The sequence below is a fragment of the Oncorhynchus tshawytscha genome, linkage group LG11, assembly GCF_018296145.1.
Source record: "Oncorhynchus tshawytscha isolate Ot180627B linkage group LG11, Otsh_v2.0, whole genome shotgun sequence".
Taxonomy (NCBI): domain Eukaryota; kingdom Metazoa; phylum Chordata; class Actinopteri; order Salmoniformes; family Salmonidae; genus Oncorhynchus; species Oncorhynchus tshawytscha.
The window spans coordinates 54643046-54669376 of NC_056439.1; the positions used below are offsets into that span (position 1 = coordinate 54643046).

The window sequence follows — 26331 nt, forward strand, 5'->3', positions numbered from 1 at the left end:
AAAGAAACTGGGTATTATTGTGGCTGCAGCAGAAACGTTTTGGTGGCTAAAGGATTTTACATCTTAAAGACTTGCAAGGGGTACTGGCACCAGAAGACCAGTCCTCCCAGGTTCCCCTTGAGCCTATGTTGGGATCATATCTGTTTTATCATTTTTTTAAAAACAGAAACATTGTTTGATAAAGTTTATATATGTATTTTTGGTAGTTTGGTGTTTTTTTTGTGGGTATTTTGTTCCATTTTGGGAATCCTGTTTCCATCCCGCACAGCAGGTGGCAGAATGCACATTTAATTGTGCGATCTCCAATAGAAGAAGATGTTGCCACGTGATGTGCACTGGATCAGCTGATATATGGTCACGTGATCCTTAACAACAAGGAAGAAGCCGTTTGAACCGAAGAACATACAGCGTTTTTTTTTTTACAACGTTTATAATCAGTGATTATTATGATTAACGTTCTTTATTCTTCTTTTAAGTGTTCCTTGTCTTGAATGCAGTATTACGTGTTAATAGATCATTTGGTTGTTAGTAAATGTTCGGAACCTGACTAGATACTTTTATCTGGCAATAATTCCCACAGAAGCCACAACAATGAGCGCGTTTAGAAAAAGAGGAAGCGTTCTTGTTGTCCTTTGTTACGTCGGGAGTTTTCACGTCCTTTTCGGATACAATGTATCCAGAGAAGAGCAGCACGATCTCAGCCTGAACAGGAAATGGACCATACAGAACTCAAATGGGTCTCTGTCGCTTCCTGCAGAGGTACCGGGGTGTGTACACTCTGCTCTCCTGAAACAGGGCTTTATCAAGGTGAGAAGAGCTGTGATGTTTTCTGTCTTTTTTAAAAGATTAGCCAGGTGAGCGAGAAGGGGGTAGCTGCATGGCGAACGGAGTATACGCGAGTGGTGGTCGAAAGGAAAGCAGTCATCCCTCACTTAAACAATACTATCGCCATCTACTGGCCAGTGTACCTACAGCAATCACAACAAGTGGTCCCTCACTAAAACCAATATGGTCGCCTTCTATTAGCCGGTTTATGTTTGGCCAAACTGTTGTCTGGTATAATCATCATGAAACACAGAAGTCAGGTTCCTTAAATAATGTATTTACTACAACTTTGAAGCGACACTTCACTTCTTATTCTCCTTTACTCCTTCTGCATCTCGGTTATCAAATATAATTATTGAATTTATGTCCAAAATATCATATATGTCTTATTTTTCAAATGTCACAGTATTTTATCTTTCTGAACAATACAAATTTCGAGATGTACTGAATGAGTGGTGGGTGACCCTAGGGTGGCAGCACATACAGCTCTGGAAAAAAATAGGAGACCACTGCAAAATTATCTGTTTCTCTTATTGTACTATTGGGCTACAGCTACCCCATACTCCAGTCACCATACTGGGGGAAAGCTACCCATACTCCAGTCACCATACTGGGGGAAAGCTACCCATACTCCAGTCACCATACTGGGGGAAAGCTACCCATACTCCAGTCACCATATTGGGCTGCAGCTACCCATACTCCAGTCACCATACTGGGGGACAGCTACCCATACTCCAGTCACCATATTGGGCTGCAGCTACCCATACTCCAGTCACCATACTGGGGGAAAGCTACCCATACTCCAGTCACCATACTGGGGGAAAGCTACCCATACTCCAGTCACCATACTGGGGGAAAGCTACCCATACTCCAGTCACCATATTGGGCTGCAGCTACCCATACTCCAGTCACCATACTGGGGGAAAGCTACCCATACTCCAGTCACCATACTGGGGGAAAGCTACCCATACTCCAGTCACCATACTGGGGGACAGCTACCCATACTCCAGTCACCATATTGGGCTGCAGCTACCCATACTCCAGTCACCATACTGGGGGACAGCTACCCATACTCCAGTCACCATATTGGGCTGCAGCTACCCATACTCCAGTCACCATACTGGGGGAAAGCTACCCATACTCCAGTCACCATACTGGGGGAAAGCTACCCATACTCCAGTCACCATACTGGGGGAAAGCTACCCATACTCCAGTCACCATACTGGGGGAAAGCTACCCATACTCCAGTCACCATACTGGGGGAAAGCTACCCATACTCCAGTCACCATACTGGGGGAAAGCTACCCATACTCCAGTCACCATATTGGGCTGCAGCTACCCATACTCCAGTCACCATATTGGGCGGCAGCTACCCGTGTTCCAGTCACCATATTGGGGGACAGCTACCCATACTCCAGTCACCATACTGGGGGACAGCTACCCATACTCCAGTCACCATATTGGGGGACAGCTACCCATACACCAGTCACCATATTGGCCTGCAGCTACCCATACTCCAGTCACCATATTGGGCTACAGCTATCCATACTCCAGTCACAATATTGGGCTACAGCTATCCATACTCCAGTCACCATATTGGCCTGCAGCTACCCATACTCCAGTCACCATATTGGGGGACAGCTACCCATACTCCAGTCACCATATTGGCCTGCAGCTACCCATACTCCAGTCACCATATTGGCCTGCAGCTACCCATACTTCAGTCACCATACTGGGGAACAGCTACCTATACTCAAGTCACCATATTGGGGGACAGCTACCCATACTCCAGTCACCATATTGGCCTGCAGCTACCCATACTCCAGTCACCATATTGGCCTGCGCAACCCATACTCCAGTCACCATATTGGGCTACAGCTATCCATACTCCAGTCACCATATTGGGCTACAGCTATCCATACTCCAGTCACCATATTGGCCTGCAGCTACCCATACTCCAGTCACCATATTGGGGGACAGCTACCCATACTCCAGTCACCATATTGGGGGACAGCTACCCATACTCCAGTCACCATATTGGCCTGCAGCTACCCATACTCCAGTCACCATACTGGGGGACAGCTACCTATACTCCAGTCACCATATTGGGGGACAGCTACCCATACTCCAGTCACCATATTGGCCTGCAGCTACCCATACTCCAGTCACCATATTGGCCTGCAGCTACCCATACTCCAGTCACCATATTGGGCTACAGCTACCCATACTTGAGATCAGCTGACTGACCAATTACCTAATTTTTTACATGAAAATGCCTGGCTCTCTCTCTTTTGCCTCTCTCTCCCTCTCTCTCCTGTCTCTCTTTTGCCTCTCTCTCCTGTCTCTCTTTTGCCTCTCTCTCCTGTTTCTCTCCTGTCTCGCTCTCTCTCTCTCTCCTGTCTCGCTCTCTCTCTCTCTCTCTCCTGTCTCGCTCTCTCTCTCTCTCCTGTCTCGCTCTCTCTCTCTCTCCTGTCTCGCTCTCTCTCCTGTCTCGCTCTCTCTCCTGTCTCGCTCTCTCTCCTGTCTCGCTCTCTCTCCTGTCTCGCTCTCTCTCCTGTCTCGCTCTCTCTCTCTCTCTCCTGTCTCGCTCTCTCTCTCTCTCCTGTCTCGCTCTCTCTCTCTCTCCTGTCTCGCTCTCTCTCTCTCTCCTGTCTCGCTCTCTCTCTCTCTCTCCTGTCTCGCTCTCTCTCTCTCTCCTGTCTCGCTCTCTCTCTCTCTCCTGTCTCGCTCTCTCTCTCTCTCCTGTCTCGCTCTCTCCTGTCTCGCTCTCTCTCTCTCTCTCTCTCTCCTGTCTCGCTCTCTCTCTCTCCTGTCTCGCTCGCTCTCTCTCTGTCTTTCAGGATCTCTACTTCAGGTTCAATGATGTAGCATACAGGTGGATCGCTCTTGACAACTGGACATACACGACTACATTTTCTGCCTCAACAGAGCTAAGGTACTGTTTACACAGCTTACAATTCCAGCCCCATGGTGTCACTGTATTCACTACTCCCAGGGCCGGTTCCCCGGACTCAGAACAAGCCTCGTCTTTCAGGGTCGGTTCCCCGGACTCAGAACAAGCCTTGTCTTTCAGGGCCGGTTCCCCGGACACTGGACAAGCCTAGTCTTGGACTAAAAATACATTTCGATAGAGATTCTCCATTGAGCTGTCTTTTTAGTCTAGAACTAGGCTTAATTTGTGTCCGGGGAGCCACCCCTCAGTTTTACTAAGATAGACCTTCCTGTCCTCTGCTCCAGGGCTAAACAAAGAGTCCAGCTGGTTTTTGAAGGAGTGGACACTGTAGCGTCCATCTCTCTGAATGGAGTTGTTGTGGGAAAGACAGACAACATGTTCCGCAGATATGTATGAAAAACGTATATTATTTACCACATAAATGTTGTTTATATTGCACATTTTGTAGCATATAATTCAAGGTGTGTCTAATCATGTATGATAGTTTAGTTAAATTGTCAAATCTGTTTTATCATTTACGTAGTCTGTATGTATAGTGATTATGTTTGATCTGGCCCAAACATAATGAACATAAGCCATTTAGCAGACACCTTTATCCAAAGAGACATCCTCCAGAGCGTGCACACATTTTACCCAGAGGGCATCGAACCCTGAATCCCGGCATTGCAAGCACTATGCTTTACCAACTGAAGCTGGGCCACTTGATAACATGATTCCCTGATGTTCAGGACTTTAGCGTAGACCAGTTGTTGAGGGAAGGGGAGAACGTTGTGAAGGTGAGCCTCCTCTCCCCTGTCGTGTACGCCTCAGAGAGGAGTCAGGCTCACTCCTCCTACAGCGTGCCCCCTGACTGTCCTCCACCCGTCCAGAAGGGAGAATGTCACGTCAACTTTATCAGAAAGGTGAGTGGCTTTTCATCTTTTCAGTTAATAGTACTTATTGTGTGTTGACAGAAAATATTACATTTTTTAACAATATTAGCTTAGTAACGTTAAGCTAATTTTCTAGCTAACATTGTTTGTGCTAGCTATCTTGTCTAGTAGACCTAGCAGTCTCTATGGGGGTGCCACAGGGTTCAATTCTTGGACCGACTCTCTTCTCTGTATACATCAATGAGGTCGCTCTCGCTGCTGGTGATTCTCTGATCCACCTCTACACAGACGACACCATTCTGTATACCTCTGGCCCCTCTTTGGACACTGTTAACTAACCTCCAGACGAGCTTCAATGCCATACAACTCTCCTTCCGTGGCCTCCAACTGCTCTTAAATACAAGTCAAACTAAATGCATGCTCTTTAACCGATCACTGCCCGCACCTGCCTGCCCATCCAGCATCACTATTCTGGGCGGTTCTGACTTAGAATATGTGGACAACTACAAATACCTGGGTGTCTGGTTAGACTAAACTCTCCTTCCAGACTCACATTAAGCATCTCCAATCCAAAATTAAATCTAGAATCAGCTTCCTATATCGCAAAAAAGAATCCTTCACTCATGCTGCCAAGTCTCTGCTAGGTAAAGCCCCGCCTTATCTCAGCTCACTGATCACCATAGCAGCACCCCCTCGTAGCACACGCTCCAGCAGGTCACCCTCAAAGCCAATTCCTCCTTTGGTCGCCTTTCCTTCCAGTTCTCTGCTGCCAATGACTGGAACAAACGGCAAAAATCACTGAAGCTGGAGACTCATATCTCCCTCACTAACTTTAAGCACCATCTGTGAGAGCAGCTCACAGATCACTGCACCTGTACATAGCCCATCTGTAAATAGCCCATCTATCTACCTACCTCATCCCCATACTGTATTTATTTATTTATCTTGCTCCTTTGCACCCCAGTATCTCTAGTTGCACATTCATCTTCTGCCGATCTACCATTCCAGTGTTTAATTGCTACATTGTAATTACTTCGCCACCATGGCCTATTTATTTCCATAACTTACCTCATTTGCACTCACTGTATATAGACTTTTTGTTTTCTTTTGTTCTACTGTATTATTGACTGTATGTTTTGTTTATTCCATGTGTAACTCTGTGTTGTTGTATGTGTCGAACTGCTTTGCTTTATCTTGGCCAGGTCGCAGTTGTAAATGAGAACTTGTTCTCAACGAGCCTACCTGGTTAAATAAAGGTGTTCTCAACTAGCCTACCTGGTTAAATAAAGGTGTTCTCAACTAGCCTACCTGGTTAAATAAAGGTGTTCTCAACTAGTCTACCTGGTTAAATAAAGGTGTTCTCAACTAGCCTACCTGGTTAAATAAAGGTGTTCTCAACTAGCCTACCTGGTTAAATAAAGGTGTTCTCAACTAGTCTACCTGGTTAAATAAAGGTGTTCTCAACTAGCCTACCTGGTTAAATAAAGGTGTTCTCAACTAGCCTACCTGGTTAAATAAAGGTGTTCTCAACTAGCCTACCTGGTTAAATAAAGGTGTTCTCAACTAGCCTACCTGGTTAAATAATGGTAAAATAAAAATTGAACTAAAAACACATGTCCACTGGTTTCTAGTGGTGTTGATGATCTTCTTCCGGCTCCATTTATCATGACGGACACATTATCTATGACATTATCCATCACATTATCCAGATAATGTAGCTGCCGCTCTCACAACCAAAATAAACGTCTTCAGAAATAGAAGGCATTTCGGAGGAGGCAAAAATCAAGTTGAACCATTCTAGCCAATCAGACGGCAGATCTCACTGTGAACAACAGGCACAACTGTTTCCACTAGTTACCACAGCCACAAAGACGATCGTCTACATTGTAGACATTCATGAAAACTAAAATTCGCTTTGTGGTTTTCATTTCAGGTTAGGGATAAGTTTAGCACTGTGGTTAAGGTTTCAAATCACCATCCAACACACAGATGCTTATGACGTTGGAGTCATTATTGTGTGTCCTAGAAAATAACAGTCAATTATATTTGTTTTCACCATTCACCCGTTGGATAACTCTCCTGTCTGATGGTCTTTTACCAGGCTCAGAGTTCCTTCAGCTGGGACTGGGGACCGTCATTCCCAACCCTGGGGCTGTGGAAGGGTGTTCATCTGGAGGCCTTTGATGTGCTGCGCCTAATCCATCTCTCTACTGTACCAGTCTATAGTATGTCTCTCTCTCTCTGTCTCTCTGTCTGACTCTCTGTTTGTCTCTCTCTCTCTCTCTCTCTCTCTCTGCATGGGTATCTCACTATTCTGAACTTATCTATACAGCTACTCTGTGAACTCTCCTAGGCTGAATCCCAAATCATCCCCTTGCTCCTCTTGCCTCCATTTGTGCGTTCAGCCTTCGCCATATACACCAGATTTGGGACACTTGTGCATCAGACTCTTATAGCCACTTTGACTTTTCAGACTTTTATAGCAACTCTTATAGCCACTTTGACCGAGTCTTGCTTCGCTGCTGGCTTGACAGTGAAGTAGTATCCCATAATAGTGCACCGCGGGCCTAATTTAGGATCCATGACACATGTGACATGTTAAATACTTTCCGAATGAACTGTTGAACTGTTACTGAGGTATATTTATTGTGAGACGACGGGGAGAATTTTCTCAGTTGTTTGTCAATTTGTTTTATTATTTAAATGGTTCATGCGTCATTAAAGGCAGGAGTTTTTCCAGAAGGTGAGGGGTTTATTTTATTTATCTCCTTCTGAGTTTCATCAGCAACACGTGATAACAGAGGGCCCTCCGTGCTAGTTGATAGGGGCGGGGGGGTGGTTTGGGATTCACCGCTAGTCATGGAAAGCCCTCTTCTTCTTCCTGTCTCCCAGACTCCTCTCTGTCTCAGTGGGTGGTAAAGGTGGAAGTGTTGGTTGATGCTGTGGAGGAGACTAAAGTCCAGGTCAACCTCTCTCTGATGGAGCTGTCTACAGAACAAACCTTCATGGTGGTGTTTCCATCTGGGCAGAGCAAGAACACCTTGAGCCTCCATGTCAACACAGTTAGTATGGGCTGTTGGGTGGGAAGGTGACTTATGGTTCCCTGTTCCCTTTATTGTGCCCTACTGTTGACCAGAGTCCTCTACAGTATAGTGCCCTACTGTTGACCAGAGTCCTCTACAGTATAGTGCCCTACTGTTGACCAGAGTCCTATACAGTATAGTGCCCTACTGTTGACCAGAGTCCTATACAGTATAGTGCCCTACTGTTGACCAGAGTCCTCTACAGTATAGTGCCCTACTGTTGACCAGTCCTCTACATTATAGTGCCCTACTGTTGACCAGTCCTCTACAGTATAGTGCCCTACTGTTGACCAGTCCTCTACAGTATAGTGCCCTACTGTTGACCAGTCCTCTACAGTATAGTGCCCTACTGTTGACCAGTCCTATACAGTATAGTGCCCTACTGTTGACCAGTCCTCTACAGTATAGTGCCCTACTGTTGACCAGTCCTCTACAGTATAGTGCCCTACTGTTGACCAGTCCTCTACAGTATAGTGCCCTACTGTTGACCAGAGTCCTATACAGTATAGTGCCCTACTGTTGACCAGTCCTCTACAGTATAGTGCCCTACTGTTGACCAGTCCTCTACAGTATAGTGCCCTACTGTTGACCAGAGTCCTCTACAGTATAGTGCCCTACTGTTGACCAGTCCTCTACAGTATAGTGCCCTACTGTTGACCAGTCATATACAGTATAGTGCCCTACTGTTGACCAGAGTCCTCTACAGTATAGTGCCCTACTGTTGACCAGTCCTCTACAGTATAGTGCCCTACTGTTGACCAGTCATATACAGTATAGTGCCCTACTGTTGACCAGTCATATACAGTATAGTGCCCTACTGTTGACCAGAGTCCTCTACAGTATAGTGCCCTACTGTTGACCAGAGTCCTCTACAGTATAGTGCCCTACTGTTGACCAGAGTCCTATACAGTATAGTGCCCTACTGTTGACCAGTCCTCTACAGTATAGTGCCCTACTGTTGACCAGTCCTCTACAGTATAGTGCCCTACTGTTGACCAGAGTCCTTTACAGTATAGTGCCCTACTGTTGACCAGAGTCCTCTACAGTATAGTGCCCTACTGTTGACCAGTCCTTTACAGTATAGTGCCGTACTGTTGACCAGAGTCCAATACAGTATAGTGCCCTACTGTTGACCAGAGTCCAATACAGTATAGTGCCCTACTGTTGACCAGAGTCCTTTACAGTATAGTGCCCTACTGTTGACCAGAGTCCTCTACAGTATAGTGCCCTACTGTTGACCAGAGTCCTCTACAGTATAGTGCCCTACTGTTGACCAGAGTCCTATACAGTATAGTGCCCTACTGTTGACCAGAGTCCTATACAGTATAGTGCCCTACTGTTGACCAGAGTCCTATACAGTATAGTGCCCTACTGTTGACCAGAGTCCTATACAGTATAGTGCCCTACTGTTGACCAGAGTCCTATACAGTATAGTGCCCTACTGTTGACCAGAGTCCTCTACAGTATAGTGCCCTACTGTTGACCAGAGTCCTATACAGTATAGTGCCCTACTGTTGACCAGAGTCCTATACAGTATAGTGCCCTACTGTTGACCAGAGTCCTATACAGTATAGTGCCCTACTGTTGACCAGTCCTATACAGTATAGTGCCCTACTGTTGACCAGAGTCCTATACAGTATAGTGCCCTACTGTTGAGAAGGGCCCTTGGGGTTATAAAGGTAATAGGATGCCATTTGGGACACATTTTATCTCTACTGGAAAGACCTCTGAATGTCCGGGTTTTAGCATGTCTTTATTTTTCATCGTGCTGAGGTAAATGTTTAGTGTGTGTGTGTTGTAGAGTAACCAGGTGAAGCTGTGGTGGCCCAGTGGCCATGGTGAGCAGCACTCCTATCATCTCAGTGTGAGAGGAACCATGCTGGAGGGAACTGCCATACTCAGGACAGACACACAGGTCAGACCTCAACATCTGTACTCCTCCACTATCCCCTCTTTTCTCACTGTCTCCAGTCCTCTCTCTTCTTACGGTCTCCAGTCCTCTGTCTTCTCACTGTCTCCAGTCTTCCTTCTGTCTCCAGTCTTCCTTCTGTCTCCAGTCTTCTGTCTTCCTTCTGTCTCCAGTCTTCTCACTGTCTTCTGTCTTCACACTGTCTCCAGTCTTCTGTCTTCTCTCTGTCTCCAGTCTTCTGTCTTCTCTCTGTCTCCAGTCTTCTGTCTTCTCTCTGTCTCCAGTCTTCTGTCTTCTCTCGGTCTCCAGTCTTCTGTCTTCTCTCGGTCTTCTGTCTTCTCTCGGTCTCCGGTCTTCTGTCTTCTCTCTGTCTTCTGTCTTCTCACTGTCTCCAGTCTTCTGTCTTCTCACTGTCTCCAGTCTTCTGTCTTCTCACTGTCTCCAGTCTTCTCACTGTCTCCAGTCTTCTCACTGTCTCCTGTCTTCTCACTGTCTCCAGTCTTCTGTCTTCTCACTGTCCCCAGTCTTCTGTCTTCTCACTGTCCCCAGTCTTCTGTCTTCTCACTGTCCTCAGTCTTCTGTCTTCTCACTGTCCTCAGTCTTCTGTCTTCTCACTGTCCTCAGTCTTCTGTCTTCTCTCGGTCTTCTGTCTTCTCTCGGTCTCCGGTCTTCTGTCTTCTCTCGGTCTCCAGTCTTCTGTCTTCTCACTGTCTCCAGTCTTCTGTCTTCTCACTGTCTCCAGTCTTCTCACTGTCTCCAGTCTTCTGTCTTCTCACTGTCTCCTGTCTTCTCACTGTCTCCAGTCTTCTGTCTTCTCACTGTCTTCTGTCTTCTCACTGTCCCCAGTCTTCTGTCTTCTCACTGTCCTCAGTCTTCTGTCTTCTCACTGTCCTCAGTCTTCTGTCTTCTCACTGTCCTCAGTCTTCTGTCTTCTCTCTGTCTTCTGTCTTCTCTCTGTCTCCAGTCTTCTGTCTTCTCTGTCTCCAGTCTTCTGTCTTCTCACTGTCCCCATTCTTCTGTCTTCTCACTGTCCCCAGTCTTCTGTCTTCTCTCTGTCTTCTGTCTTCTCTCTGTCTTCTGTCTTCTCTCTGTCTCCAGTCTTCTGTCTTCTCTGTCTCCAGTCTTCTGTCTTCTCACTGTCTCCAGTCTTCTGTCTTCTCACTGTCCCCATTCTTCTGTCTTCTCACTGTCCCCATTCTTCTGTCTTCTCTCTGTCTCCAGTCTTCTGTCTTCTCTGTCTCCAGTCTTCTGTCTTCTCACTGTCCCCAGTCTTCTGTCTTCTCACTGTCCCCAGTCTTCTGTCTTCTCACTGTCCCCAGTCTTCTGTCTTCTGTCTTCACACTGTCTCCAGTCTTCTGTCTTCTCTCTGTCTCCAGTCTTCTGTCTTCTCTCTGTCTCCAGTCTTCTGTCTTCTCTCTGTCTCCAGTCTTCTGTCTTCTCTCTGTCTCCAGTCTTCTCTCTGTCTCCAGTCCTCTTCTGGCTGTGCCGGGTGGAGATTATAACAGAACATGGCCAAGATGTTCAAATGTTCATAAATGACCACCATGGTCAAATAATAATAATCACAGGCAGAACAGTTGAAACTGGAGCAGCAGCATGGCCAGGTGGACTGGGGACAGCAAGGAGTCATCATGTCAGGTGGTCCTGAGGCATGGTCCTAGGGCTCAGGTCCTCCAAGAAAGAGAGAATTAGAGAGGGCATACTTAAATTCACACAGGACACCGGATAAGACAGGAGAAGTACTCCAGATATAACAAACTGACCCTAGCCCCCCGACACACAAACTACTGCAGCATAAATACTGGAGGCTGAGACAGGAGGGGTCAGGAGACACTGTGGCCCCATCCGACGATACCCTCGGACAGGGCCAAACAGGCAGGATATAACCCCACCCACTTTGCCAAAGCACAGCCCCCACACCACTAGAGGGATATCTTCAACCACCAACTTACCGTCCTGAGACAAGGCCGAGTATAGCCCACGAAGATCTCCACCACGGCACAACCCAAGGTGGGTTGTGCCTCTCTGTCTCCAGGTGTAGTTAACAGCCTCTCTGTCTCCAGGTGTAGTTAACAGCCTCTCTGTCTCCAGGTGTAGTTAACAGCCTCTCTGTCTCCAGGTGCATTTAATAGCCTCTCTGTCTCCAGGTGTATTTAACAGCCTCTCTGTCTCCAGGTGTAGTTAACAGCCTCTCTGTCTCCAGGTGTAGTTAACAGCCTCTCTGTCTCCAGGTGTATTTAACAGCCTCTCTGTCTCCAGGTGTATTTAACAGCCTCTCTGTCTCCAGGTGTATTTAACAGCCTCTCTGTCTCCAGGTGTATTTAACAGCCTCTCTGTCTCCAGGTGTATTTAACAGCCTCTCTGTCTCCAGGTGTATTTAACAGCCTCTCTGTCTCCAGGTGTATTTAACAGCCTCTCTGTCTCCAGGTGTATTTAACAGCCTCTCTGTCTCCAGGTGTATTTAACAGCCTCTCTGTCTCCAGGTGTAGTTAACAGCCTCTCTGTCTCCAGGTGTAGTTAACAGCCTCTCTGTCTCCAGGTGTAGTTAACAGCCTCTCTGTCTCCAGGTGTAGTTAACAGCCTCTCTGTCTCCAGGTGTAGTTAACAGCCTCTCTGTGTTAATCCCAAGGTGTATTTCCGTACAGTAGAGCTGGTCCAGGAGCCAATCGCTGGTTCCCCTGGGCTGAGTTTCTACTTCCGGGTCAACAAGAAGCCCATCTTCCTGAAGGGGTCAAACTGGATCCCAGCTCACGCCCTTCAGGACCTGGTCAGCCCTGCTGAGTGAGACACACACACACACACACACACTCGTGTCTTTGGTCTTAATCATGATATCAACCTTTCACTCATTAAATACTTCTAAGATGGGATGTGTTTTGTATATTTGAAACGGCCACATTACAATGTCATTATGTTTACATTATGATTCAAACAAGACTAGTGTTCTGATTGAACACACCGGTGCGTCAGTGTAAGTTACTTCACACAACAAATCCCCATCAAAATCTGTCAGTTTAAACAAGAGATGTGTTTTTTTGCATTGGATGAGTCTCAATCCACCGCATCTGCCAGTGAGACATCCCATCTGAGGTGAAAGGTGACAGAGCTAGAGAGGTGTTGATCAGACCAGGAGACATCCCATCTGTGGTGACAGAGTGGTGTTTATCAGACCAGGAGACATCCCATCTGTGGTGACAGTGGTGTTTATCAGACCAGGAGACATCCCATCTGTGGTGACAGAGTGGTATTTATCAGACCAGGAGACATCCCATCTGTGGTGACAGAGTGGTGTTTATCAGACCAGGAGACGTCCCGAAAATCAGTCTTGTCATGTAAACGTCTGTAGCGTCTGAACCGTTTGGGAGCCCACTGTGAAACATTAGATATTAAACCTTAGTCTGAAGGTAGCCCATACATATTATATATATATATTTTAAAATATTTATATTTTATTCCTAAAGAGTTCGTAAAATTCTAAATCAAATTATCAAAATGATCCATGTTATGACCATCTTAAACCAATATGTCAGCTTAGCAACCACCCCCTCCCCCCTAACGTCTTAGACTGGAGTTAAAACTCTCACTGGAACCTGATAGATTTGAACAGACACTAGTTAGTCGTTACTGTCTTGTTCGGTCTTTGCCTAACCATTGACAACAGTTGTGTTCTGTTTCAGTGTGAGGAACCTTCTACAGTCGTCCGTAAGCGCTAATATGAACACTCTCAGGGTCTGGGGGGGAGGAGTCTATGAGCAGGACATGTTCTACTCTCTCTGTGATGAGATGGGGATCATGGTAACTGACTGACTAGTACTCTTTCTCGTTGTCTTCGTCACAAACTCCCCATTCCCTTTATACTGCTGTACTTTTGACCAATACCTTGTCTGTCCTTAGATCTGGCAGGACTTCATGTTTGCCTGTGCCATGTACCCCACTGAGCCTGACTTCATAGAGACGGTTAGAGAGGAGGTTGTCCAACAGGTGAGCTACACCAACAGGGTTGACTTTAGGATCTTTGTCCAGACCTCGATGGCCCGTAGAGCACACTACAGGGTTGATGTTAGTATCTTTGTCCAGGCCTCGACGGCCCGTAGAGCACACTACAGGGTTGACTTTAGTATCTTTGTCCAGACCTCGACGGCCTTAGAGCACACTACAGGGTTGACTTTAGTATCTTTGTCCAGGCCTCGACGGCCCGTAGAGCACACTACAGGGTTGATGTTAGTATCTTTGTCCAGGCCTCGACGGCCCGTAGAGCACACTACAGGGTTGACTTTAGTATCTTTGTCCAGACCTCGACGGCCCGTAGAGCACACTACAGGGTTGATGTTAGTATCTTTGTCCAGACCTCGACGGCCCGTAGAGCACACTACAGGGTTGATGTTAGTATCTTTGTCCAGACCTCGACGGCCCGTAGAGCACACTACAGGGTTGATGTTAGTATCTTTGTCCAGGCCTCGACGGCCCGTAGAGCACACTACAGGGTTGATGTTAGTATCTTTGTCCAGACCTCGACGGCCCGTAGAGCACACTACAGGGTTGATGTTAGTATCTTTGTCCAGACCTCGACGGCCCGTAGAGCACTCTGCAAATCTCCTGTTTCTGTAGCGTGAGGCAGCTTGATGCAGCATCCCCTGGACAAGGCCTTGATGTATGTTAATATTGATAAGGATGACTCATTTCCTGGTTATAGCATGTAATAACACGTGTTCCTTCCTGTTTCCTCACCCCAATCAGGTGAGGCGCTTAAAGTCCCACCCCTCGGTCATCGTGTGGAGTGGGAACAACGAGAATGAGGCGGCCCTGGCCACTAACTGGTTCGGCATCCCCGTTGCCCAGCAACCCCGGTACCATAGAGACTATGTGACTCTGTATGTGGACAACATCAGGGCTATTGTTCAGAAGGTGAGAGACATATCTGAGACATTGAACTAAGAAATACTGAGTCATGATCTGTGTCTAATGCCACCCTAAACCCTATTACCTATGTGGGTCATTATACAGAAGTCTAAATTGGGGATTGATTGTTTTTCTTCTAATTTGAATCTTATTTTCATTTCCCCCAAACTTTCAGTAGACATTTACAGTATATACAGTACACTAACCTTATATACAGAATATACAGTATATTAACCTTATATACAGTATATACAGTACACTAACCTTATATACAGAATATACAGTATATTAACCTTATATACAGTATATTAACCTTATATACAGAATATACAGTATATTAACCTTATATACAGTATATTAACCTTATATACAGAATATAGAGTATATTAACCTTATATACAGTATATTAACCTTATATACAGAATATAGAGTATATTAACCTTATATACAGAATATACAGTATATTAACCTTATATACAGTACACTAACCTTATATACAGAATATACAGTACACTAACCTTATATACAGAATATACAGTATATTAACCTTATATACAGAATATACAGTATATTAACCTGATACAGTATATTAACCTTATATACAGTATATACAGTACACTAACCTTATATACAGAATATACAGTATATTAACCTTATATACAGTATATACAGTATTAACCTTATATACAGTACACTAACGTTATATACAGAATATACAGTACACTAACCTTATATACAGTATAAACATCACCCTAACCTTATATACAGAATATACAGTATATTAACCTTATATACAGTACACTAACCTTATATACAGAATATAGAGTACACCAACCTTATATACAGTATATTAACCTTATATACAGAATATACAGTATATTCACCTTATATACAGTATATTAACCTTATATACAGTATATACAGTATTAACCTTATATACAGTACACTAACCTTATATACAGAATATACAGTATATTCACCTTATATACAGTATATTAACCTGATACAGTATATTAACCTTATATACAGTATATTAACCTTATATACAGAATATACAGTATATTAACCTTATATACAGAATATACAGTATATTAACCTTATATACAGTACACTAACCTTATATACAGTACACCAACGTTATATACAGAATATACAGTATATTAACCTTATATACAGAATATACAGTACACTAACCTTATATACAGTACACTAACCTTATATACAGTACACCAACCTTATATAATGTATATACAGTACACTAACCTTATATACAGTATACTAACCTTATATACAGAATATACAGTATATTAACCTTATATACAGTACACTAACGTTATATACAGAATATACAGTACACTAACCTTATACAGTATAAACATCACCCTAACCTTATATACAGAATATACAGTATATTAACCTTATATACAGTACACTAACGTTATATACAGAATATACAGTACACTAACCTTATATACAGTACACTAACGTTATATACAGAATATACAGTACACTAACCTTATATACAGTACACTAACCTTATTTACAGTATATATAGTATACTAACATTATACAGTATACTAACCTTATATATAGTATACTAACCTTATGTACAGTACACTAACCTTATATACAGTATACATAGTATACTAACCTTATATACAGTATACTAACCTATATATATATATATATATATATATATATATATATATATATATATATATATATATATATATATATATATATATATATATATATATATATATATATATATATATATATATAGTATACTAACCTTATATATCAAATCAAATTAATTTATATAGCCCTTCGTACATCAGCTGATATCTCAAAGTGCTGTACAGAAACCCAGCCTAAAACCAAACAGCAAGCAATGCAGGTGTAGAAGCACGGTGGCTAGGAAAAACTCCCTAGAAAGGCCAAAACCTAGGAAGAAACCTAGAGAGGAACCAGGCTATGTGGGGTGGCCAGTCCTCTTCTGGCTGTGCCGGGTGGAGATTATAACAGAACATGGCCAAGATGTTCAAATGTTCATAAATGACCAGCATGGTCGAATAATAATAAGGCAGAACAGTTGAAACTGGAGCAGCAGCACAGTCAGGTGGAAGTTGAAACTGGAGCAGCAGCATGGCCAGGTGGACTGGGGACAGCAAGGAGTCATCATGTCAGGTAGTCCTGGGGCATGGTCCTAGGGCTCAGGTCCTCTGAGAGAGAGAAAGAGAGAATTAGAGAGAGCACATGTGGGGTGGCCAGTCCTCTTCTGGCTGTGCTGGGAGGAGATTATAACAGAACATGGCCAAGATGTTCAAATGTTCATAAATGACCAGCATGGTCAAATAATAATAATCACAGGCAGAACAGTTGAAACTGGAGCAGCAGCACGGCCAGGTGGACTGGGCACAGCAAGGAGTCATCATGTCAGGTAGTCCTGAGGCATGGTCCTAGGTCTCAGGTCCTCCGAGAGGGAGAGAATTAGAGAGAGCATACTTAAATTCACACAGGACACCGGATAGGACAGGAGAAGTACTCCAGATATAACAAACTGACCCTAGCCCCCGACACAAACTACTGCAGCATAAATGCTGGAGGCTGAGACAGGGGGGGGTCAGGAGACACTGTGGCTCCATCAGAGGACACCCCTGGACAGGGCCAAACAGGAAGGATATAACCCCACCCACTTTGCCAAAGCACAGCCCCCACACCACTAGAGGGATAACTTCAACCACCAACTTACCATCCTGAGACAAGACCGAGTATAGCCCACAAAGTTCTCCGCCACGGCACAACCCAAGGGGGGTGCCAACCCAGACAGGAAGATCACATCAGTGACTCAACCCACTCAAGTGACGCACCCCTCCTAGGGACGGTATGAAAGAGCCCGAGTAAGCCAGTGACTCAGCCCCTGTAATAGGGTTAGAGGCACAGAATCCCAGTGGAAAGAGGGGAACCGGCCAGGCAGAGACAGCAAGGGCGGTTCGTTGCTCCAGAGCCTTTCCGTTCACCTTCACACTCCTGGGCCAGACTACACTCAATCATATGACCCACTGAAGAGATGAGTCTTCAGTAAAGACTTAAAGGTTGAGACCGAGTTTGCGTCTCTCACATGGGTAGGCAGACCGTTCCATAAAAATGGAGCTCTATAGGAAAAAACCCTGCCTCCAGCTGTTTGCTTAGAAATTCTAGGGACAATTAGGAGGCCTGCGTCTTGTGACCGTAGCGTACGTGTAGGTATGTACAGTAGGACCAAATCAGAGAGATAGGTAGGAGCAAGCCCATGTAATGCTTTGTTGGTTAGCAGTAAAACCTTGAACTCAGCCCTTGCCTTAACAGGAAGCCAGTGTAGGGAGGCTAGCACTGGAGTAATATGATCACATTTTTTGGTTCTAGTCAGGATTCTAGCAGCCGTATTTGGCACTAACTGAAGTTTATTTAGTGCTTTATCCGGGTAGCCGGAAAGTAGAGCATTGCAGTAGTCTAATCTAGAAGTGACAAAAGCATGGATACATTTTTCTGCATCATTTTTGGACTGAAAGTTTCTGATTTTTGCAATGTTACGTAGATGGAAAAAAGCTGTCCTTGAAACAGTCTTGATATGTTCTTCAAAAGAGAGATCAGGGTCCAGAGTAACGCCGAGGTCCTTCACAGTTTTATTTGAGACGACTGTACAACCATTAAGATTAATTGTCAGATTCAACAGAAGATCTCTTTGTTTCTTGGGACCTAGAACAAGCATATCTGTTTTGTCCGAGTTAAAAGTAAAAAGTTTGCAGCCATCCACTTCCTTATGTCTGAAACACATGCTTCTAGCGAGGGCAATTTTGGGGCTTCACCATGTTTCATTGAAATGTACAGCTGTGTGTCATCCGCATAGCAGTGAAAGTTAACATTATGTTTTCGAATAACATCCCCAAGAGGTAAAATATATAGTGAAAACAATAGTGGTCCTAAAACGGAACCTTGAGGAACACTGACATTTACAGTTGATTTGTCAGAGGACAAACCATTCACAGAGACAAACTGATATCTTTCCGACAGATAAGATCTAAACCAGGCCAGAACTTGTCCGTGTAGACCAATTTGGGTTTCCAATCTCCCCAAAAGAATGTGGTGATCGATGGTATCAAAAGCAGCACTAAGGTCTAGGAGCACGAGGACAGATGCAGAGCCTCGGTCTAATGCCATTAAAATGTCATTTACCACCTTCACAAGTGCCGTCTCAGTGCTATGATGGGGTCTAAAACCAGACTGAAGCATTTCGAATACATTGTCTTCAGGAAGGCAGTAAGTTGCTGCGCAACAGCCTTTTCAAATTTTTTTTGAGAGGAATGGAAGATTCGATATAGGCCTATAGTTTTTTATATTTTCTGGGTCAAGGTTTGGCTTTTTCAAGAGAGGCTTTATTACTGCCACTTTTAGTGAGTTTGGTACACATCCGGTGGATAGAGAGCCGTTTATTATGTTCAACATAGGAGGGCCAAGCACAGGAAGCAGCTCTTTCAGTAGTTTAGTTGGAATAGGGTCCAGTATGCAGCTTGAAGGTTTAGAGGCCATGATTATTTTCATCATTGTGTCAAGAGATATAGTACTAAAACACTTGAGGGTCTCTCTTAATCCTAGGTCCTGGGAGAGTTGTGCAGACTCAGGACAACTGAGCTTTGAAGGAATACGCAGATTTAAAGAGGAGTCCGTAATTTGCTTTCTAATAATCATCATCTTTTCCTCAAAGAAGTTCATGAATTATTTATCACTGCTGAAGTGATATACAGTACACTAACCTTATATACAGAATATATAGTATACTAACCTTGTATACAGTACACTAACCTTATATACAGTATACTAACCTTATACCTAGAATATGTGGACATCTATAAGTACCTAGGTGTCTGGCTAGACTGTAAACTCTCCTTCCAGACTCATATCAAACATCTCCAATCTAAAATCAAATCTAGAGTCGGCTTTCTATTCCGCAACAAAGCCTCCTTCACTCACGCCGCCAAACTTACCCTAGTAAAGCTGACTATCCTACCAATCCTCGACTTCGGCGACGTCATCTACAAAATAGCTTCCAACACTCTACTCAGCAAACTGGATGCAGTTTATCACAGTGCCATCCGTTTTGTTACTAAAGCACCTTATACCACCCACCACTGCGACCTGTATGCTCTAATCGGCTGGCCCTCGCTACATATTCGTCGCCAGACCCACTGGCTCCAGGTCATCTACAAGTCCATGCTAGGTAAAGCTCCGCCTTATCTCAGTTCACTGGTCACGATGGCAACACCCACCCGTAGCACGCGCTCCAGAAGGTGTATCTCACTGATCATCCCTAAAGCCAACACCTAATTTGGCCGCCTTTCGTTCCAGTTCTCTGCTGCCTGTGACTGGAACGAATTGCAAAAATCGCTGAAGTTGGAGACTTTTATCTCCCTCACCAACTTCAAACATCTGCTATCTGAGCAGCTAACCGATCGCTGCAGCTGTACATAGTCTATCAGTAAATAGCCCACCCAATTTTACCTACCTCATCCCCATACTGTTTATATTTATTTACTTTTCTACTTCTCTTTTTGATCTCACCCATGGGGTCAAAATTATCACAAGAACGGTGAGCAAAAATCCCAGAACCGCACGGGGGAACCTAGTGAATGACCTGCAGAGAGCTGGGACCAAAGTAACAAAGCCTACCATCAGTAACACACTACGCCGCCAGGGACTCAAATCCTGCAGTGCCAGACGTGTCCCCCTCCTTAAGCCAGTACATGTCCAGGCCCGTCTGAAGTTTGCTAGAGAGCATTTGGATGATCCAGAAGAAGATTGGGAGAATGTCATATGGTCAGATGAAACCAAAATATAACATTTTGGTAAAAACTAAACTCGTCGTGTTTGGAGGACAAAGAATGCGGGGGCACCGGTGTCGAAGTAATTATGGACATGTAGGTAGCGTTATTAAAGTGGCTATGCATAGATAATAACAGGGAGTATCAGCAGCTTGGGGGGGAGGGCTGCAATGCAAATAGTCTGGGTAGCCATTTGAATAGCTGTTCAGGAGTCTTATGGCTTGGGGGCAGAGGCTGTTTAGAAGCATCTTGGACCTAGACTTGGCACTCCGGTACCGCTTGCCGTGCGGTAGAACAGTCTATGACTGTGGTGGCTGGAGTCTTTGACAATTTCTAGGGCCTTCCTCTGACACCGCCTGGTATAGAGGTCCTGGATGGCAGGAAGCTTGGCCCCAGTGATGTACTGGGCCGTACACACTACCCTCTGTAGTGCATTGGCCCCAGTGATGTACTGGACCGTACATACCACCCTCTGTAGGGCCTTCCTCTGACACCGCCAGGTATAGAGGTCCTGGATGGCAGAAAGCTTGGCTCCAGTGGTGTACTGGGCCGTACACACTACCCTCTGTAGTGGCTTACAGTCGGAGCCGAGCAGTTGCCATACCAGGCAGTGATGCAACACGACAGGATGCTCTCGATGGTGCAGCTGTAAAACCTTAATGAGGATCTGAGGACCCATGACAAATCTTTGCAGACTTAACTGTTTTTTAAAATCGTTTTTGGAAGATGAGACTGCAATTTGCACCACCTCTGTAGAATCACCTATATAGTGCACTACTTTAGACCAGAGCCCTATAACCTATATAGTGCACTACTTTAGACCAGAGCCCTATTCCCTTTATAGTGCACTACTTTAGACCAGAGCCCTATTCCCTTTATAGTGCACTACTTTAGACCAGAGCCCTATTCCCTTTATAGTGCACTACTTTAGACCAGAGCCCTATTCCCTATATGGTGCACTACTTTAGACCAGAGCCCTATTCCCTATATAGTGTACTACTTTAGACCAGGGCCCTATTCCCTACAGACTGACTGAACCCTCTCCCCCTAGCCTGGTAGAACCAGACTGAACCCTCTCTCTCCCTAGCCTGGTAGAACCAGACTGAACCCTATCTCTCCCCCTAGCCTGGTAGAACCAGACTGAACCCTCTCTCTCCCTAGCCTGGTAGAACCAGACTGAACCCTCTCTCTCCCTAGCCTGGTAGAACCAGACTGAACCCTCTCTCTCCCTAGCCTGGTAGAACCAGACTGAACCCCTCTCTCCCTAGCCTGGTAGAACCAGACTGAACCCTCTCTCTCCCTAGCCTGGTAGAACCAGACTGAACCCTATCTCTCCCTAGCCTGGTAGAACCAGACTGAACCCTATCTCTCCCTAGCCTGGTAGAACCAGACTGAACCCTATCTCTCCCCCTAGCCTGGTAGAACCAGACTGAACCCTATCTCTCCCCTAGCCTGGTAGAACCAGACTGAACCCTATCTCTCCCCTAGCCTGGTAGAACCAGACTGAACCCTATCTCTCCCCTAGCCTGGTAAAACCAGACTGAACCCTCTCTCCCCTAGCCTGGTAGAACCAGACTGAACCCTCTCTCCCCCTAGCCTGGTAGAACCAGACTGAACCCTCTCTCCCCTAGCCTGGTAGAACCAGACTGAACCCTCTCTCCCCTAGCCTGGTAGAACCAGACTGAACCCTCTCTCCCCTAGCCTGGTAGAACCAGACTGAACCCTCTCTCCCCTAGCCTGGTAGAACCAGACTGAACCCAACCCTCTCCCCCTAGCCTGGTAGAACCAGACTGGATTGAACCCTCTCTCCCCTAGCCTGGTAGAACCAGACTGGACTGAACCCTCTCTCCCCCTAGCCTGGTAGAACCAGACTGGATTGAACCCTCTCTCCCCCTAGCCAGGTAGAACCAGACTGAACCCTATCTCCCCCTAGCCAGGTAGAACCAGACTGAACTGAACCCTATCTCTCCCTTGCCTGGTAGAACCAGACTGGACCCTATCTCTCCCTAGCCTGGTAGAACCAGACTGAACCCTAGCCTGGTAGAACCCTGCCCTCACCAACATTGTCTGATTTAGTGCCTTTTGGTTTATTGCCTGGTGTTGTCCACTCTGTTCTAATGAGTCCTGTGTGGCTTGTGGGCATTGTAGATGGGAAACAGAAGATCGTCTAGAGACTACTGGAGGTTACTGGAGGTTATTGACGTAACTCTGGTTCTGTTTCTCTCAGGCCCCTAGTTTGGGAAACGCTCCTTCAGGGTATCGCCATACTGGTATTGTGACAACCCTAGCCTAATTTAACCAGGTTCCTATCTCCACCTCAGGAAGACGGTAGCCGCCCGTTCCTAGTCTCCAGTCCCACTAACGGAGTAGAGTCTCAGCAGGAGGGCTGGGTGGCCCACGACCCCTACGACCTACACTATGGAGACACACACTACTATAGCTACAGCCATGACTGCTGGGACTGGACGGCCCTGCCACGCACACGCTTCGCCTCCGAGTACGGCTTCCAGTCCTGGCCCTCCTTCTCCACCTTGCAGAAGGTACTGTACCCTGGTTGGGGAGGACGACATGTACATTCCTGTATTGTACTGCCTTCAGGCCATCCAGTGATTTGATGTTCTCTGCTCTCAGGTGTCTGTGTCAGAAGACTGGAGTTATGCGAGTAACTTCTCGTCTCACCGTCAGCACCACCAGACTGGCAACCAGCAGATGCTGCAACAGGCTGGACTACACTACCATCTCCCAGCCTCAGCAGATCCACTGAAGAGATACAGGGACACACTGTACATCACACAGGTACGTCAGACAGGTACACCAGACACTACATCACACAGGTACACCAGACAGGTACACCAGACAGGTACACCAGACAGGTACGCCAGACAGGTACACCAGACAGGTACGCCAGACACTACACCAGACGGGTACGCCAGACACTACATCACACAGGTACACCAGACAGGTACACCAGACACTACACCAGACAGGTACGCCAGACAGGTACGCCAGACCCTACACCAGACAGGTACACCAGACAGGTACACCAGACAGGTATACCAGACAGGTACACCAGACAGGTACGCCAGACACTACATCACACAGGTACGCCAGACAGGTACACCAGACAGGTACGCCAGACACTACATCACACAGGTACGCCAGACACTACATCACACAGGTACACCAGACAGGTACGCCAGACACTAGATCACACAGGAAAGCCAGACAGGTACACCAGACACTACATCACACAGGTACACCAGACAGGTACACCAGACACTACACCAGACAGGTACGCCAGACACTACATCACACAGGTACACCAGACAGGTACACCAGACAGGTACACCAGACAGGTACACCAGACAGGTACGCCAGACAGGTACATCACACAGGTACGCCAGACAGGTACACCAGACAGGTACGCCAGACACTACATCACACAGGTATGCCAGACAGGTACACCAGACAGGTACGCCAGACACTACATCACACAGGAACGCCAGACAGGTACACCAGACACTACATCACACAGGTACGCCAGACAGGTACACCAGACAGGTACACCAGACAGGTACACCAGACACTACATCACACAGGTACACCAGACAGGTACGCCAGACACTACATCACACAGGTACGCCAGACAGGTACACCAGACAGGTACGCCAGACACTACATCACACAGGAACGCCAGACAGGTACGCCAGACACTACATCACACAGGTACGCCAGACACTACATCACACAGGTACGCCAGACACTACATCACACAGGTACGCCAGACAGGTACGCCAGACAGGTACGCCAGACACTACATCACACAGGTACGCCAGACACTACATCACACAGGTACGCCAGACACTACATCACACAGGTACGCCAGACACTACATCACACAGGTACGCCAGACACTACATCACACAGGTACGCCAGACACTACATCACACAGGTACACCAGACACTACATCACACAGGTACACCAGACAGGTACACCAGACAGGTACGCCAGACACTACATCACACAGGTACACCAGAAAGGTACACCAGACACTACATCACACAGGTACGCCAGACAGGTACACCAGACAGGTACGCCAGACACTACATCACACAGGTACACCAGACAGGTACGCCAGACACTACATCAGACAGGTACGCCAGACACTACATCACACAGGTACACCAGACAGGTACGCCAGACACTACATCACACAGGTACACCAGACAGGTACACCAGACACTACATCACACAGGTACACCAGACAGGTACACCAGACACTACATCACACAGGTACACCAGACAGGTGCGCCAGACACTACATCAGACAGGTACACCAGACAGGTGCGCCAGACACTACATCACACAGGTACACCAGACAGGTGCGCCAGACACTACATCACACAGGTGCGCCAGACACTACATCACACAGGTGCGCCAGACACTACATCACACAGGTGCGCCAGACACTACATCACACAGGTGCGCCAGACACTACATCACACAGGTGCGCCAGACACTACATCACACAGGTGCGCCAGACACTACATACCACATACCACATGAGTGGTCTTCCTCCAGGTCACGATGAGTGGTCTTCCTCCAGGTCATGCAGGCCCAGTGTGTTAAGGTCCAGACAGAGTTCTACCGCCGCAGCCAGAGTGAGGTCATCGAGGGCAAAGGTCACACCATGGGAGCTCTCTACTGGCAACTCAATGATATCTGGCAGGGCCCTTCCTGGTCCTCTATAGGTAGGTGCTGTTACAGGATGTCCTGGTCCTCTCTAGGTAGGTCCTGTTACAGGAATGTCCCGGTCCTCTATAGGTAGGTCCTGTTACAGGATGTCCTGTTCCTCTATAGATAGGTGCTGTTGCAGGATGTCCCGGTCCTCTATAGGTAGGTGCTGTTACAGGATGTCCTGGTCCTCTATAGGTAGGTCCTGTTACAGGATGTCCCGGTCCTCTATAGGTAGGTCCTGTTACAGGATGTCCCCGTCCTCTATAGGTAGGTCCTGGTCCTCTATAGGTAGGTGCTGTTACAGGATGTCCTGTTGCTCTATAGATAGGTGCTGTTGCAGGATGTCCCAGTCCTCTATAGGTAGGTGCTGTTACAGGATGTCCCGGTCCTCTATAGGTAAGTGCTGTTACAGGATGTCCTGGTCCTCTCTAGGTAGGTCCTGTTACAGGATGTCCCCGTCCTCTATAGGTAGGTCCTGTTACAGGAATGTCCCGGTCCTCTATAGGTAGGTGCTGTTACAGGATGTCCTGTTCCTCTATAGATAGGTGCTGTTGCAGGATGTCCCGGTCCTCTATAGGTAGGTCCTGTTACAGAATGTCCTGGTCCTCTCTAGGTAGGTCCTGGTCCTCTCTAGGTAGGTCCTGTTACAGGATGTCCTGGTCCTCTCTAGGTAGGTCCTGGTCCTCTATAGGTAGGTGCTGTTACAGGATGTCCCGGTCCTCTCTAGGTAGGTCCTGGTCCTCTATAGGTAGGTGCTGTTACAGGATGTCCTGGTCCTCTATAGGTAGGTGCTGTTACAGGATGTCCTGGTCCTCTCTAGGTAGGTCCTGTTAGAGGATGTCCCGGTCCTCTATAGGTAGGTGCTGTTACAGGATGTCCTGGTCCTCTCTAGGTAGGTCCTGTTACAGGATGTCCTGTTCCTCTCTAGGTAGGTCCTGGTCCTCTATAGTTAGGTGCTGTTACAGGATGTCCTGGTCCTCTATGGGTAGGTCCCGGTCCTCTCTAGGTAGGTGCTGTTACAGGATGTCCCGGTCCTGCAGTCTACCAGCTCAATTTCGAGTCTCATAGCAAAGGGTCTGAATACTTATGTAAATTAAGTATTTCTGTTTTTAGTTATAAATTTGCTCAAAATTCCGAAAACCATTGAGGTATTGTGTGTAGATTGATGAGGGAAAAAACAATTTAATCAGTTTT

General features: G+C 46.3%; 1 protein-coding gene across 1 annotated transcript in view; it reads left to right on the forward strand.

Moving 5' to 3' along the window:
* The first annotated feature begins 358 nt into the window (after positions 1-358).
* Positions 359-26331, forward strand: part of manba (mannosidase, beta A, lysosomal) — a 36025-nt gene continuing 10052 nt past the window's right edge. The window contains exons 1-14 of the mRNA XM_042330379.1: positions 359-807; positions 3666-3760; positions 4063-4168; positions 4507-4680; positions 6752-6875; positions 7543-7712; positions 9535-9648; positions 12272-12423; positions 13320-13437; positions 13537-13623; positions 14380-14547; positions 22721-22939; positions 23031-23195; positions 25007-25151. Coding sequence (XP_042186313.1) covers positions 592-807; positions 3666-3760; positions 4063-4168; positions 4507-4680; positions 6752-6875; positions 7543-7712; positions 9535-9648; positions 12272-12423; positions 13320-13437; positions 13537-13623; positions 14380-14547; positions 22721-22939; positions 23031-23195; positions 25007-25151 — 2053 coding nt within the window. The 5' untranslated portion in view covers positions 359-591. The remainder of the gene's footprint in view (positions 808-3665; positions 3761-4062; positions 4169-4506; positions 4681-6751; positions 6876-7542; positions 7713-9534; positions 9649-12271; positions 12424-13319; positions 13438-13536; positions 13624-14379; positions 14548-22720; positions 22940-23030; positions 23196-25006; positions 25152-26331) is intronic.